We start from the raw sequence: 15,045 nt of genomic DNA on the forward strand, positions 1-15,045 counted from the left end.
TCTAGACGGCCAAGGCTACAGTTGAGGAGGAGACACCGACTGCGCAAGCTCAGCATAGGCGCATCCATTGTGCAAAGATCCGAGGGGGGAACGTCAACCCCGCTCCACGCTCCCTTTATCTACCAGCGGAGCGAAAGCTTACCACTTTTCTCGTAAAAAGACAATGTACAGTGCCGCCCTCCCCAGGTTGTTCATTGTTCAAAGAACTTTTGTCCCAGATCTGAAGCGGCCTCTTTCTCCAGCCATACTCCATCCTCCCCCGTCGAAGCCACAGTGGATGCATCCCGCCTCCCCTCGGCCTCCAGAGGTGGTTTGGCGGCCCCCTCCCCCTCCCCAGTGTCGCGAGTTGGCGCTGCTGCCACCCCCCTCTCCGCTCTCTCGGCCCCTAGGCCGGGCGGTACCGAACCCTCCCGGCGCCCCTCCTCTCCTCCCTCCGACCTGCCCTTCCCCGCGGGATTGCCACCCCCGCCTGCCCCCCAGCCCTTTTCTCCCCGCCGAGCGGCGGCAACAGCAGCAGCAGCAGGAGGAGGAGCCGGAGCCCAGAGGCTGCGGTGGCCCGGGAGCCCATGGCGTACAGTCAAGGAGGCGGCAAGAAGAAAGTCTGCTACTACTACGATGGTGAGAGTCCGGGCGAGCGGCAGGGTGGGCGGGCAGGGCAGAGGCGACTGGCCTGGAGCCGCGCGGGACCCCGCGGCTGCCGTCGCGAGTGGGTGCCGGTGCTGAGGGGTGGGGAGGAGGAGGGACCGACGCTTGGCCGCATCTTAACCCATTCCCCACCCGACTTGGTCAGTGGGAGATCCCCCTCCCGGAGCGGCTGCTGGGATCCTGCGGGCGGGAATAGGGGCGCCTGGCCTGCCGCCGCCTTTCCCTGCGGCGGTGCTGTAAGCCGGCCCGCAGCGACCGACCGCGGGGTTGGCGTCGGCCTACCGTGGCTTCGTGGTCGCGGGGAGAAGACGGCCTGTCCTCGCACCTCTCCCGCCCGCCTCCAGCGCAGGGCAGGTTTGGGGGTCCTCTCTAGCCTCCTGCACCCGATCCTTATCCATAGACTCAAAATTTCAGCCCCAGCCGCGACTACACAAAGCCCGGTGGCCGGGAGAGCTCCGCCCCTTCGTACCTCTCCCCTCCCCCTAACCCCCTAGCTCCCCGGCTCCGAGCGCTTCCCCAGCTTTCTGTCTGCCCAGCATCGTCTTTCACCCTTCCAGCCTCACCCCGGTCACCGCCACCGGTCGGTGCTGGAGAGGAGTTACTGAGGGTGGGGGCCCAACTCCGGCGAGTGGCACCCTCACACCCGTGTTTTCCATCCCTACCCTTTGTTCTCCTCGTTCTTTGAGCGCCACTTTCTCAGGATTCAAATGAAAGGGCTGCACTTCCTCGGTAACAATTAGGTTTTCGAGTTTGAGGTGGGTAGTCCTCAAGTGAAGTAAGAGACGGTGGTAGGGAAACCTGGAGCGGTTTCTGCTTGTGTGGTAGATCTGACTCGATGGGTCCTGGCTTGCCTCTATGGGAGGTGGTTACCACCCACTTCTTTGTTGCTCTTTGTTCGATCAGGAAATATATACCCTGCTCTGTAGGTTTGGGAGAGCTTAGGCAAGGTGGTGGAAATCCTGGTGTAGGAAAACTTTTGAGAAGTAGTGTAAAGGACTAAATAGTCTAATCAGGTAAGCTTGAACTCAAAATACAGTGAATTATAGCAGTCAGATAATTTTAATTTTGAGGGTTCTCAGTTGGAGTGTGAGCACTGAAATTTAAATTTCTGAAATTAAATTTGTGAAACCTGTTTCCTGTATCAGCTTTAGTTATATACCAAGTGGAGTAGTAATCTGTTTCACAAATTTTATAGGACTAATAGATTACCCTTGAAAGATGGAGTAAGGAAACTCAACAAAGAAGCTAGCTTGCCTTAATGACCTGAAAATCCTGTCTGATAAACCTGTCTGATTTTACAAAGCAATACAAATTTTGGAGGTCTTTCTGTCATTTGGTGTATTGGAATCACACATAAAAGAGAAATGGGTAGACCCTAGAGGATTAGGCCTAACTTTAACTTAAAAATGGTCATACCATCATTTGACAATGATAATTTTATGCCTATTTTCAAGCCACTGTGTCACTTATTGGAAAAACTAAAATCTTACAACCCCTGTTGTAGAAAATATTTTTTGAAAAGGCCATATATGTGTGTTAAATTGATTTGAAATCATACCAATGTAGAGGTCAGTGTAGAGGTGTAGAAATGGGAGACCATGTCAGTTTTTAACATGCATTTCATTGCATGTTTTGGATTAATGGCAAAACTGTGCCTGCAGTCCCCTGATCAAATTGGAAAGGAAATAACCTATATGTAACTTAAGTTTTAAAATTTATATTGTTTCTAAGGTTTAGAGATTTGTTTTTATTAAAGCTTGGTGTAAAGAAAAGAGGTTTAACAAAATGGGGAAATTAGTACTCAGGCTTTTCTTGGAATGCCAGTTACTGTTGACAGTGATAGGCTCTGATGGGGTAAATTGCTTGTAACTTGTTATGAAGTTTGAATTGCAGGACTAGGAGGTATACCTGAGTAGCAGTTTTCTCTGTAGCTATTTCTTCCTGCTCCCATGTGTGGTGAGCCTTTATTGAGGGAGAGTGAGCAGGCACTGGTTCCAGGAATAGGACGGCAGGCCAATGAACAGAGTGGAGAAACTTTAAATGTTTTGTGATCATAGTTGAATCAATATGTTAGCCCCATCAACGACTTTCCCTGATGGTCAGCAGCCAGATGTATAACTAACAATTTGGAAATCTCTGGTGGGTTATCTATTTCCTATCTTTGGTACTTCTTTGACTTATTTTTTTTTAAATTGGCTTTTTAGTTGTTTACACTTGGAATTTTGAGGTTTTGGGGGGGCTAACAATTATTATTCAATTGAATAGGTGTAATTGTGCTAATTAATGTGTGATAGCATACTAAACTATGTTCACTACCCAAAAACCCTGCTTTCTCGGGTTATAAAAGTAGCCATAATTTTTTTTTTTAATTTTGAAAAAGATGCAAGAGGTTTTTATATCAAAGTATTATACTTTCAGGTATATAAGATGATTGGACTGCGAATAGGTAGTATCAGTGGTAATAGGGTCTGAATAATCTTGTATCCCAGATTAATTGGTTTTAACTTGTTGATAAAGGAAGAAGAAGAAAGGAGAAAAGGAGTGATGTAGTAAGTTCTGTAACTATAGGTTATGTATAGAATGTGGGAATAGAACTATTGGCTTTCTGGGGCTGGTAAGTACACTCTGAGCCTCTTGGCAACTTGGAGAATTGAGACTTTGTGCTTTTCAATAAAAGTAGATGTATTCTCTCCATGATTTATAGTCTTCAGTATTGTACTCTTTAAATCACTGAAATGCTGGTCCCAAGTGAACCTTCAGGTATTTGTGGATGATAAATCTTTGAACAAAAGTAAAGAGTTCATACTCTGGATATTGACTCATGCCTTCAGAGTTTCCAAGGGCACGTTTCTAAACTTTAGTCATCTTTTACACTAGATTGATAATTTTCAAAATGATATGCCACTAATTAGATAGTCACTGAAATCCCTTCTGGCCTTAAAATGATGTGATTTTCATCTATTGAAATGTAATTGGCAAATGAAACTATGCTGGGTTCTAATTGTAATGTATTTTTAATACTTTAGGAATGTTAACTGTATTTTGTTTTGAATTAAGCTTAAGACCTATCATATTTAGTGTTTTATGTTGTATGCAGTGTAGTAGGATTGAATGCCTATATAATTTATATAATTAAGCACAAATTGCTTTGTGCTTTTATTTTTTTCCTCTTATGGGGGTGCATAATCAAAATGTTTGGAAACAGATGATTCAGAGAAAAGCACTCAACACTATACAAAGATAGACTATAACAATTACAAAGATCATACCTCCCAATGTACTCCTGATTTACTCTAGCAGAGGACTTCTACTAGGCAGCCAGCTGTTGCCAGGGATTTTCTGACATTTTTACTTAAAACCCCTGCCAATGTTTTACTAGATTGCCTTTAATATAGCTGCATAGGGTCTTAGCTGTGCTACAAATCTTTATTTTCTATAAAATGGATAATTGTTTCTTGAGGGCAAAAATGCTGAATGGACTATAATAGTAGGTCATAAATTCTATTAATTGCACATAGTTATTAAATATAGTAGAACTTTTTGAGATTTTTCTAGGCTTGAATCTTCTTTCCCCAAATTCCTTTCTTCCTCACTTCCTTCAGTTTTCACTTCATCAGCAAATTATTACTTTTTTTCTTCCTGTTGCTTCTATGGCTTTAATTTTGTGTTTCCCCATTGTAATATAAGCTTTTAATTCTTATAACCATTGTGAGTTATGGATAGGTATTTTGTCGGTTTTATAGATGAAAACAGTAGTATTCCATCAGTCTACCACTTTATTTTTCTACATTGACTCTAATTACAATGTCCAAAAGATTAGCACCTGGAATCTGAAGACTTTTTCTTTTTGCAGTTTCTTCTGCAACAATAACAAAAATTAGTAATTATGTCTTTTTCTTAATAAAAACTTTTGATGGTGATAAATCCTTAATAGTTGATGGGGGAATGATTATATGTTAAGAGGAAGATAAAAGTCTATATCTTGGTAATAAAGGAGACCTTTGATAGAGTAATTGGTCAGACCAGGAAAGACCTAAAGGAAGACAGTGGGCCAGTTTCTCCTTCGGTTAGAGCTTGGCATATCAAGGAGAAAACAGGCAAGAAGTCATGGGGAATTATGGGGTGCAAGGCTGGGCAGTAAATGGCCAGAGAAGACTTTGTGGTAAGAGATTTTTTGACTTTTATTCAAGGAGTGGGAGCTCTTGAAGTTTTTTAAGTAGAGAGCATACCCCTAATGGGTAGATGGTAGGCTAGAAGCAAGAATTGAACACATGTTGGTCCACATAAAATATAGTGATATCTGAGAGTTTGGACAGTAAAACTAATAGAGCTTGTTGATGGATTGGAAATAGGGTTGGAGCTAGGGAAATGGTGGTAAAGAGTAAAGGATAGCTCCTAAATTTCTGTATAGAGCAGTTAGGTGGGTCTTGGAACCACTAATTGAGATTGGGAAGACTGATCCAGGGCTTTATTTTGAACATCTTATGTTTTGAGATCTGTATTTATTTCACATGAAAATAGCCTGGAACCCAGATGGGAGAGACTAGTTGTAGAAATTTTGCATTTGATAGCTTGTAAAATATTGAGGCTTTGAAAGAGACAGTGTAGGTAGACAAAAGGACCCAGAGCTCATTCTTCAGAGATTTAGGGCAGAACTCATTCACTGATGTACCCAGGTTTCTGAACAGTGCCTGCCTGGCATATAGTAGGCTCTTGATTTGTTAAATGAAAGAGAGAACTTGAGAAAATCCTGGTATTTAAAAGTTTGTGGAAGCATGGACCTGAAGTAGGAGTAAAATCAGAAAATGGTATTTTGGAAACACAAAATCAAGGTGTTTCAAGGGGGAGGGACCAGTTGTGCCAAGCCTGATAGTGGACTAAGTATTGTGGAGCAGACAAAAATAATACAATAGCTTTTTTTTTTTTTTTTTTAACTTGTTGCTCTCTGTCCCCCCTACTCCCATCTTGGTTTTTTTCAGTCAGTTATTTTCAGGAGTGGAGGCACATTTCACAGTCCTGAGTCCAAAAATGATCTAAAAATCTTTAGGGTTTTTTTTTTTTTTTTTGTAACTCATTTGGAATCAAAAGCTTAACCTGAATTAATGTACTTCTATTGATGAAACTTGGAAAAGACATTTTATCTTTTTTTAAGAATTAGATGTTTATAAAACAGCCATCTTGGTAATTGAGGTGTGGCATTCAGCATGAAAAAGTTAGAACTGGTTCTTTCATAACTCCCTTATATTTTGGAGGAATTCTTGATGAAACAGTATTTGTAACTTGACATTTAAACTGTGTGTAATCTTGGTAGGATTAGAGTCAGAGAACCTTATTGGAAACTATATCAAATATAAAATTTTGAGGACCCTGTTAGTAACAAATTATACTGAAGTAGGTAGTTTCTTTTCTTCATTTCTTTAAAGACCCAGAGTTTTGATTTTGGTGTTGTATCCTTTAGTTGTTAACTTGGTTCTCCTACCATTTCTTTCTAGTGGCTGTACCATTATTCTCCTGTAAGCTGTCCTTTTCAGAATTTGAAGATAGCTCCTCCACTTAACTAGTTGTGACTTTAGTAATGTTACCTTACTTGCCTGCATCTCCCATTTCTTTGCAATTATGAAATGGTAATATTACCTATATCATAATTTAGTTTACTAGATTAAAAAATAATCCATGTAAAGTGCTTAGAATAGTGCTTCTGACAAATACTCAGGAAATGACAATTACTGCTATCATTTTTTTGTTTTTCAAATACACTGGGAAACTGTCAGTGTCATCATCTTTCTGTATATTATTGGAGCTTCTGGCTTTCCATTGGATTCTCTGTATGCCTGTTAATTAAAGTGTTTGATTTTAAGATGTTGGTAAATATTAGAGACAAAATTCATCTTGGCAATTCTTAGAGATAGATGCAAGTTCTCTGAAGATTGGACTTTATTCTTCTAATTATCTCCTTTGGTAGTGATGATAACTTAGAAATATCTGCCTTGCATGAACTTAGGTACATGATGCTTTGTAACTCTGACTTTTTATATATAACAATCTGATGGGACCAAGCTGTTTTGAAAGAAATGTTTGTACAGCCACTGGGTAGAACAGAGCAATATGGCAGATTTTGATTACTTTGTTTTGGAGTTCACAGCCTTTCAGTTGTGATAAATGCAGACGAGTGTTTCATAGCACCGTAGTCCTGTTTGACTTGTCTCTATTATTTCTTAGTTTTGTTGTTGATACTTATATTTATAAAGTTGGCCTCACCTTTGAACAGCTGTGTATATATGAATTGTTCGAAGAGTTGTGTCAAAAATGAAGTTCAGTAGGTCAGAGGTATGATGCCAACATATTGGATTATTAAAAGCATAGGTTTTATAAAACTGAATGTTCATCATGGACTATTATCAAGAAGATGGAGAGTACAAAAGTTTGGGGTTTTTCTGAAAAGTGAGTCCAAAGCATTCTTTATCCTAGCTTTTAATATTTAAGCCTATATTGAAATGATAGGCTTTAAGCCATTAAAATCAGTTTAACTATCCAAACAAAATTTTGGAATTGCTTATTTAAACATTAATCAGAGCTGAAAATAACTTATAATTTGATGAAGGTTGTCCTAAAAAAGTTCCCCTATGCCAGGCAGAAGGATCACAAATTCCAAGCCAGCCTCAGTAACTTAGTGAGATTTGGTCTCAAAATTAAAAAGAAAATCTGGGTGTGGCACTTGCCTGTAATTCCAGTGGCTCCAGGAAACTAAGGCATGAGGATCACTAGTTCAAAGCCAGTCTCAGCAATGGTGAGGCACCAAGCAGCAACTCAGTGAGACCCTGTCTCTAAATAAAATATAAAATAGAGCTGAGGATGTGGCTCAGTGGTGGAGTGCCCCTGAGTTCAATCCCAGGTCCCATGTCATCTTCCCCACACCCACACCCACCATCCCCCCAGCCCCTGCCAAAAAAAAAAAAAAAAAATTAAATAAAAAGAAAATAGGACTGGGGGTGTAACTCAGTGCTAAAGTGCCGTTGGTTCAATTCCTAATAACAACAACAACAAAAAAAACACCCTTTACATTTCAAAACATAGTACATATTTAGAGGCTTTCTTATTGCTTTTTACAAGAAACTAGAACTTTACCTAAAAATACTAATTTTATTGAAATTTGGTTGATTAACAAAAATCCTTTTGTTGCTACTTGCATATTTTTAAATATACATGAAAACATTTACATACAATTCTTAAAATACAAGTTAGGAATTATAACAATTTAGTCATGCAGAATGAGACAGAATAGCCTGTTAACTTGAAAAAAAAGGTCATGGGTATGTTTTAGCACAACAAACCTTTCTTTAGGACCTAAATTTCAGTTACTAAAACTTTTCCAATAGGCTTTGGTATAGACAGAGAATCGAACCCAGTGCCTCACACATGGTAGGCAAGTGCTCTACCACTGAACTACAATCCCAACCCCCATTGAATGCTTTTCTTAATTTATAAACAAGCAATATAATAATGAAATAATCAGCATGTAAAAGTGACATAATATCTTAGTTTCCTAATAGAGTTTGAAAGTTGCAAAACTAATTTTAAGAACATTATTAATTTAATAAATCTTATTAAGTGGTAAGCACCTTCTACTGTTGAACATACATAAATTTATAGAATTTATGAAGATTCCATTGTCTGTATTGTTTAATTTGTGTCTTTTCTATTTTAGGTGATATTGGAAATTATTATTATGGACAGGGACATCCCATGAAACCTCATAGAATCCGCATGACTCATAACTTGCTGTTAAATTATGGTTTATACAGAAAAATGGAAATATATGTGAGTATAAATTTTGGTAAATATTTAGCTTTTTGTTTTTTAAACTAGTCCTTTGAGACATATTTCCCCTTTGGAGAAAGCAATTAGAAGAAGAAAAGGTATGGAAGAAAACTACTTTTTTATTATTCCTCAAAGGAAACAGTATGGGGGCAATAGCCCCTTTTTTCCTTGTTTTTAAAGCATTTTTTTTTTATAATGTAGTTTATTTGTTCTAATTAGTTATACATGACAGTAGAATGCACTTTTTCCTCGTTTTTAAAGCATTTTTTATAATGTAGTTTTTTAATGTGTTCTAATTAGTTATACATGACAGTAGAATGCACTTTGATATATCATACATAGATGGAAATAATTTCTCATTCTTATGGTTGTACATGATGTAGAATCCCACTGGTCTCTGATTCATTCTACTATCCTTCTTACCCACTTACTCCCTTCACTCCCTTCATTCCCTCTACCTAATCTAAAGTAACTCTATTCTTCCCTACCCCCAACCCCCATTGTGAATTAGCATCCATAGATCAGAGAAAACATTCAGCATTTGGTTTGGGGGGATTAGCTTATTTTGCTTAGCACAATATCCTCCTCCTCCCTCTCCATTCGTTTACTTTTTTTAAGCATTTTTGAAAACAATTCCTACCTAGGCTTTCCTGTTTCCAGAGCACAACTTGGTGGATCATGTTAAATTTTACTGTTAGAATAATTGTTAAACTGCCTTTGCTACTGAAAAGAGTAGACCTGGAATTATTACAAAAGCATTATACACGAAGTTAATCCTACAAATATTTATATAATAAATGTGAAGTACTGTGTTAATAGCCAGCAGAGTACAAATACAATAGGTGCCTTAAATGAAGAAGGCAGTTTGGATATGTGGAGGCCTTATAGAAATATGATATTCAGCTGAGCTCTTCAGAAGAAAGTTAGCAAAGGAAAAGATACATCTTAAGTGAAAAATTAGAGTTGAGAAAGAGTCTCTTTCTGGGAGCTCATTGATAAAATCAGTGTTCATAGAACAAAGTTGGTGGTAGAAAATGAGAAAAGTGGTTTATAAACATGGATTTGACTTTATGAGTTTGACCTATTTCTACTAAAAAAAAAAGGAGTAATTAATTCATAGTTCATACTATATTTAGTGCTTCTAAAGGAGTTTGAATTAGCTTTGGTATTGATTACTGTTCCCTAAAGCACCCATTAATGATTTTGATAAGCTTTGGAATCTGTTTTATTCTGGCAGACATAGTTGTTTTAAAGAGGCTATTAGAGAAAATTGTATATTTTGTTTGATAATTCTGATATAACCACCTGTAATTCTAATGTTCTGACTGTTATTTCTCTTTACAGAGACCCCATAAAGCCACTGCTGAGGAAATGACAAAATATCACAGTGATGAGTATATCAAATTTCTACGGTCAATAAGACCAGATAATATGTCTGAGTATAGTAAGCAAATGCAGAGATGTAAGTTTTTATGTAAAATATATGTGTGTGTGTGTGTGTGTATAGAAGCTTGAGAAAGTTACAGAAATCGGTATTTTTTTTCCTGGAGATTTAAAATATTACTATGATTATTGATTGATTGATTGATTGATTTATCAAGTCAGTACAATAATGTTGAAGCTATGTTTAAAAACAAACTTATACAAATGGCAGTTCAGATGGTATTTTACTTTTTATTTTGCTCCCATGATAACTGAGATATAGATAATGGATATTGGTAGGGAGAATGTACTCCTTTGCTTCAAAAAATATATACGTATACTTTGATTAGTCTTTCCATGGTAAGCAACTTTTGTCTGCTATTTATGTGCTTTAGTAAACCTGCATTTTAATACGTGTTTTGTTTTCACCTTTGTTGAAATATTCTTTTCTACTACTGTTGTCATTTGTAAGTTCAAAGAAATTTATTGTTATAGATTGGTAACAAATTGATTTAAAGGTAGAAAGCAGAAAATCCTAAAATGATTGGATCACAGTGTTGGGGAAAAAGTTTGATTTTGCAGTTCATTTTCATCAGTGTTTTTATTGATGACTTCAGTGATGATTATATTAAGTATAGTTACTAGCACTAGCTGTCTCACAAAGTCATAGTACTTCATTCATACATCTATCTACCATAGATTATCTAGTATGATTCAGTAAGATACTATAAGTGATGCGTTATTATTCATGATTTTTTTTCCCAAGTGGAGATTCATACCTAGAGTCAAGAGTAACCCGTGGACTAAATCAGGACCAATTTAAAATTTATAAAATTGTGAGTTAAACTATGATTATATCTGAGCAATAATGAACTAAAATTTATTCTTTTTTTTTTTTTTTTTTCCCTGGTGGTACTTGGGAATTGAACCCAGGCATCACGTGTAACACTAAACTACATCCCTCTGCATCCCCATCCCTAAAATTTATTTATAATGCTTGTTCTTTAAAAGGTTATAATTTGGAGTATGGGTAGAATGTGAATGGGTTGTATGAATCTACCTTATCCCTTTTATTCTGTCAGCACTAAGGAACTAAGTATATCATTATATGTTGTATATCTGTAATTACCTTATGTGCCCTTTCCTTCAATATCTTGGTTCTCAAACCTAGTTAATTCTTAATCATCTTTCAAGATCAAGGTTAACCGTGGATGTAGCCAACCAACTGTTAACATTTTGTTGTTTTTGTTGTTGTTGTTAACTCATTAAAAGATACATTTCAAAGTTATGGATGCTATGTGTGCCCTAAGAAGTTTTAAGGTTGTCATAAATTAATTAGAATTAACTTAATTTTTAGAATCTTGATTGTTTTATGAATAAGAACTACCCAGAAAATTTAAGCCTGTGTTTTAATTAAATAAAAGCAAAGAGCTTTTGTGTTTTGAAAAATAATGGATTTTTTGTTAATAGAGCAGAAATATTTCACAAATGATTCTGAACACATTCATGATATTTCACAAAACTTTAATTGCCTTGAGTAAAATAATGAAGTATGTCTTAAAATTATAAATTTTAGATTACTACTATAAAGTATGTTTTATGATTACATGAAATAAAAGTATTTGTAGGAAAGTTTTATAAGTAAGAGCTTTCATTAATTTGAATAATGCAATGAAATTCATCTTCCACAGTCAATGTTGGAGAAGATTGTCCAGTGTTTGATGGACTGTTTGAGTTTTGTCAGCTTTCCACTGGTGGCTCAGTTGGTAAGTGTCTCAGTTCATATTTAAAATTGATCTAAATATGGTTATGTAACCTTTGAGTTATTCATTTACAGCAGAAGTTGGTACAGAAGTGGATTTTGATACTAAAAAGGAATCTGTGGTTACAGTAGAATATTGTGTTAATAAGCCCTCCATCACTTAACAAAATACCTGAGATAATCAACTTAGAAAAAGGAAAGGTTTGTTTTGGCTCGAAGTTTTAGGGGTTTCAGTTCATGACTGGCCCTATTGCTTTGTGCCTGTGGTAACAAAGCCCAAAGGGGAGAAAGCTTATTTACCTCATGGCTATATGGGAAAGAGGAAGGGACAAGGGTCTTCAAGGGCCTGCTTCCAGTGACCTAAAATCACCTACTGGGCCTCAACTTCTAATGAATCTGTCACTTCCTGATTGCATTACACCTAGAACTAAGCCTAACCACGTATACTTCCTTCAGTCTAGAGTATAGCAACTGTGATTGTCTTCAAATTCCCCATGTTGTATGATTGTAATGACTTGAAATTTTGGTTAAAGTTTAAGTTTTCCATTTAAAGGCTTTTTTTCCCCTAAGGGTCATTGTTACTCCCATGCATACCATTAGTCAGATCATGGCTATAGGAAAACACCAGAAGTGAAACTTCTTTTTAGTGTCCTATACAGTGATTCTTATCCCTTATGATTTAAGACTCTTTTGCTTATACATAGCATGTTCTTAATTATAAGCTTTTTTTGTCTCTTAATTTTTTATTTTATATGTCTTATCTTTCTACTTTTTAGCTGGGGCTGTGAAGCTAAACCGACAGCAAACTGATATGGCTGTTAACTGGGCTGGAGGATTACATCATGCAAAGAAATCAGAAGCATCAGGGTTCTGTTATGTTAATGATATTGTGCTTGCCATCCTTGAATTACTAAAGTAAGTTAATTTGCATTGATAATTTTTTCTGTGATAAAATGTTTTCATTAAAATGCAACAAAATTTAAAAGAATTTTTAAAAGCATCAAGTAAATGATAGTAGGTTGATATGGTGAATTTCTACAAATTCATAATAAGGAAAGATAGAAGGATAGGAAAATTTATCCAGTCCTTGTGTTTAGAGTGAGCAATGCATTGTATAAATGTCTAAAACTACCATTAAGTACCCTTTTAGAAGTAGTTTTGACAATTTATATTTGTTACTGCTTCAACTAATGAAAAGTAATATAACCTTGGGAATTTTATATCCTAATAGTTTTAAGTTTTAATTTGAGGCTGAAAATTCGAAACTTGTGTTAAGGGCAATTTTTTTTTTACCTGTTGAGTGAGTCTAGCCTGGCTTCCACATCTGGATAGGGCTTGTTCTCTACTAATTGATAATAACATTCTCTCTAAATTGCTGAAGGATATATTTTTTTAAGTCATTCTTGACTACAGTTTGAGAAAGAAACTAATGAAAGTGCTTAGGAATTTGGAGATTAACAAAATTAGATATATTTTTTTTTACCATCAATTATAACATTTTTGCAGATTCTGTTTTATACTGTGTAAAATTTGTATTCTCAGCTTTGAAAATGTTCTTGCTTGTAGTTACACCATGCATACTATTCACAGAAGCTAATTTTCAACCACTTAACCTTGGTATTGACTCCATAAATTAGTAAACATAACTGAGTAGAGTCTGTGTTAACATCTTCTTGACTCATCAAGAGCCAAAGCAAACCATTTGAAATTGTTCACCTAGTTTTTTTGAATATTGATGTTCCTTCCAGTGTCTTCACCTCTTTGAACAAGTTTTTGACCACAAGGCTGATAGTCTTAAACAATTTTAATTTTTCTGGATACAATTCTACCTCCTGGTAAAATTCAAATATTATTTAATTAATTGACTTGGTGAACAGTTTTCCTTGCTTTTTCTAACACATGAGCCATTTGGAAATTTAACCTTGACTACAGGTTCATTTATATTTTTTCATTTTTGTGAAGAATTTCTGCTTTGATGAGATATACTGCTTTCAAATTTTCTGAGTTTTCTGAATGTTGATATTCTGTGAGTTGAGAGTATCATGAGTACCTAATCTGATAATGTCAACTTACAGTATTCTTTTCACTTAGCTATGGTATCATTTATAGGAAATACAGTGTTTTGTCATCTAATGCAATAACAAAATAATCTGCATATCACTGTATTCAGATAACATTGGATGTAGTTTACCCTTTTCTTTTTTTGTCATGGGTAGGCAGTGGTAATAAATAAAATGTCATGATAATGGTGATATGATGGCTCCTGAAATATATTTGAGTTAAAAATGCATCACTGCAATTTGTAGTGCTCTAAAGCATCAGTGTGAAGTGATAAAAGTCCTATATATGGCCTCTGTCAGAACTGTTGAGCACTTCAGTTGCAGGACAAAAGAAGTCATAGACAAAACATAAACATGATCATGGCCATGTTTCAGTACAACTTTTTTAATGGACGCAAAAAGAATGTCTTAGTTTTCACATGTCAAAAATATTTTTGTTTCAACTTCTGTTTTTTAACAATTTAAAAATGTAAAACATTTACTATTCTTAGCTCAAAGCTATTAAAAACCAGTTGCCCAGATTTGTCTTATACGCACAGTTTGTTGACCTATTTATTTATAATGCTGAAGATTTACTATAGAGAGGTATTTTAATTGAAGTAACAATCTTGTATGGTGTAGTCTTTAATATAGAATATATAGAATATGTGCTGTTTTATAAATATTAATATATAGAAATATGTGCTATTTTTAAAGCATGTAAAATAGGACAAGTTTCTCAAGTAAAAATACTTTTTCACTTAAATTGGGCACAAATGGGAGATTTAAAGGTATAAGGTTCAGACTAACTTTAGATCTTTGAATGATCTTCTAGGCTGGAGGAAAAGTAAGAAAAGGGTTAAACATTCTGGAATACAAGAGCTAAAATTATAGTTTCCTGAGTTTCTGGTAATTCTTTTCACCTTAGAACCATAATAATAATAATAATAATAACAACAACAACTTAAATATGGCCTTGTTTTCAGGTATCATCAGAGAGTCTTATACATTGATATAGATATACATCATGGTGATGGTGTTGAAGAAGCTTTTTATACAACAGATCGTGTAATGACTGTTTCATTCCATAAGTATGGGGAATACTTTCCTGGCACAGGAGACTTGAGGGTAAGACCAAATTCTGTCTGAATAAATATGAGTAACCTAGGAGGTTAGTAATCTTATACTTGAACTAATGTTTTTCCTGAGTCATTAATATGAAGCTTATATGTAGAATTAAATCACTTTATATGTTGTAATGTCTGCTAGAATTCACTTTTTTTGGCTATAAGCAAAGATTTAGTGAGAGTTTAAGACAACCTTTTTCTTTGCCCTCATCTATGATTGAATAATTATTTT

The 15,045-nt window shown here is 36.1% G+C and overlaps 1 protein-coding gene across 1 annotated transcript in view; it reads left to right on the forward strand.

Moving 5' to 3' along the window:
- The first annotated feature begins 332 nt into the window (after positions 1–332).
- Positions 333–15,045, forward strand: part of Hdac2 (histone deacetylase 2) — a 32,483-nt gene continuing 17,770 nt past the window's right edge. The window contains exons 1-6 of the mRNA XM_027928126.2: positions 333–618; positions 8,351–8,463; positions 9,808–9,925; positions 11,577–11,651; positions 12,424–12,562; positions 14,673–14,814. Of these exons, the coding sequence (XP_027783927.1) occupies positions 567–618; positions 8,351–8,463; positions 9,808–9,925; positions 11,577–11,651; positions 12,424–12,562; positions 14,673–14,814 (639 nt within the window). The 5' untranslated portion in view covers positions 333–566. The remainder of the gene's footprint in view (positions 619–8,350; positions 8,464–9,807; positions 9,926–11,576; positions 11,652–12,423; positions 12,563–14,672; positions 14,815–15,045) is intronic.

This window comes from Marmota flaviventris, chromosome 6 (assembly GCF_047511675.1).
Source record: "Marmota flaviventris isolate mMarFla1 chromosome 6, mMarFla1.hap1, whole genome shotgun sequence".
Classification (NCBI taxonomy): domain Eukaryota; kingdom Metazoa; phylum Chordata; class Mammalia; order Rodentia; family Sciuridae; genus Marmota; species Marmota flaviventris.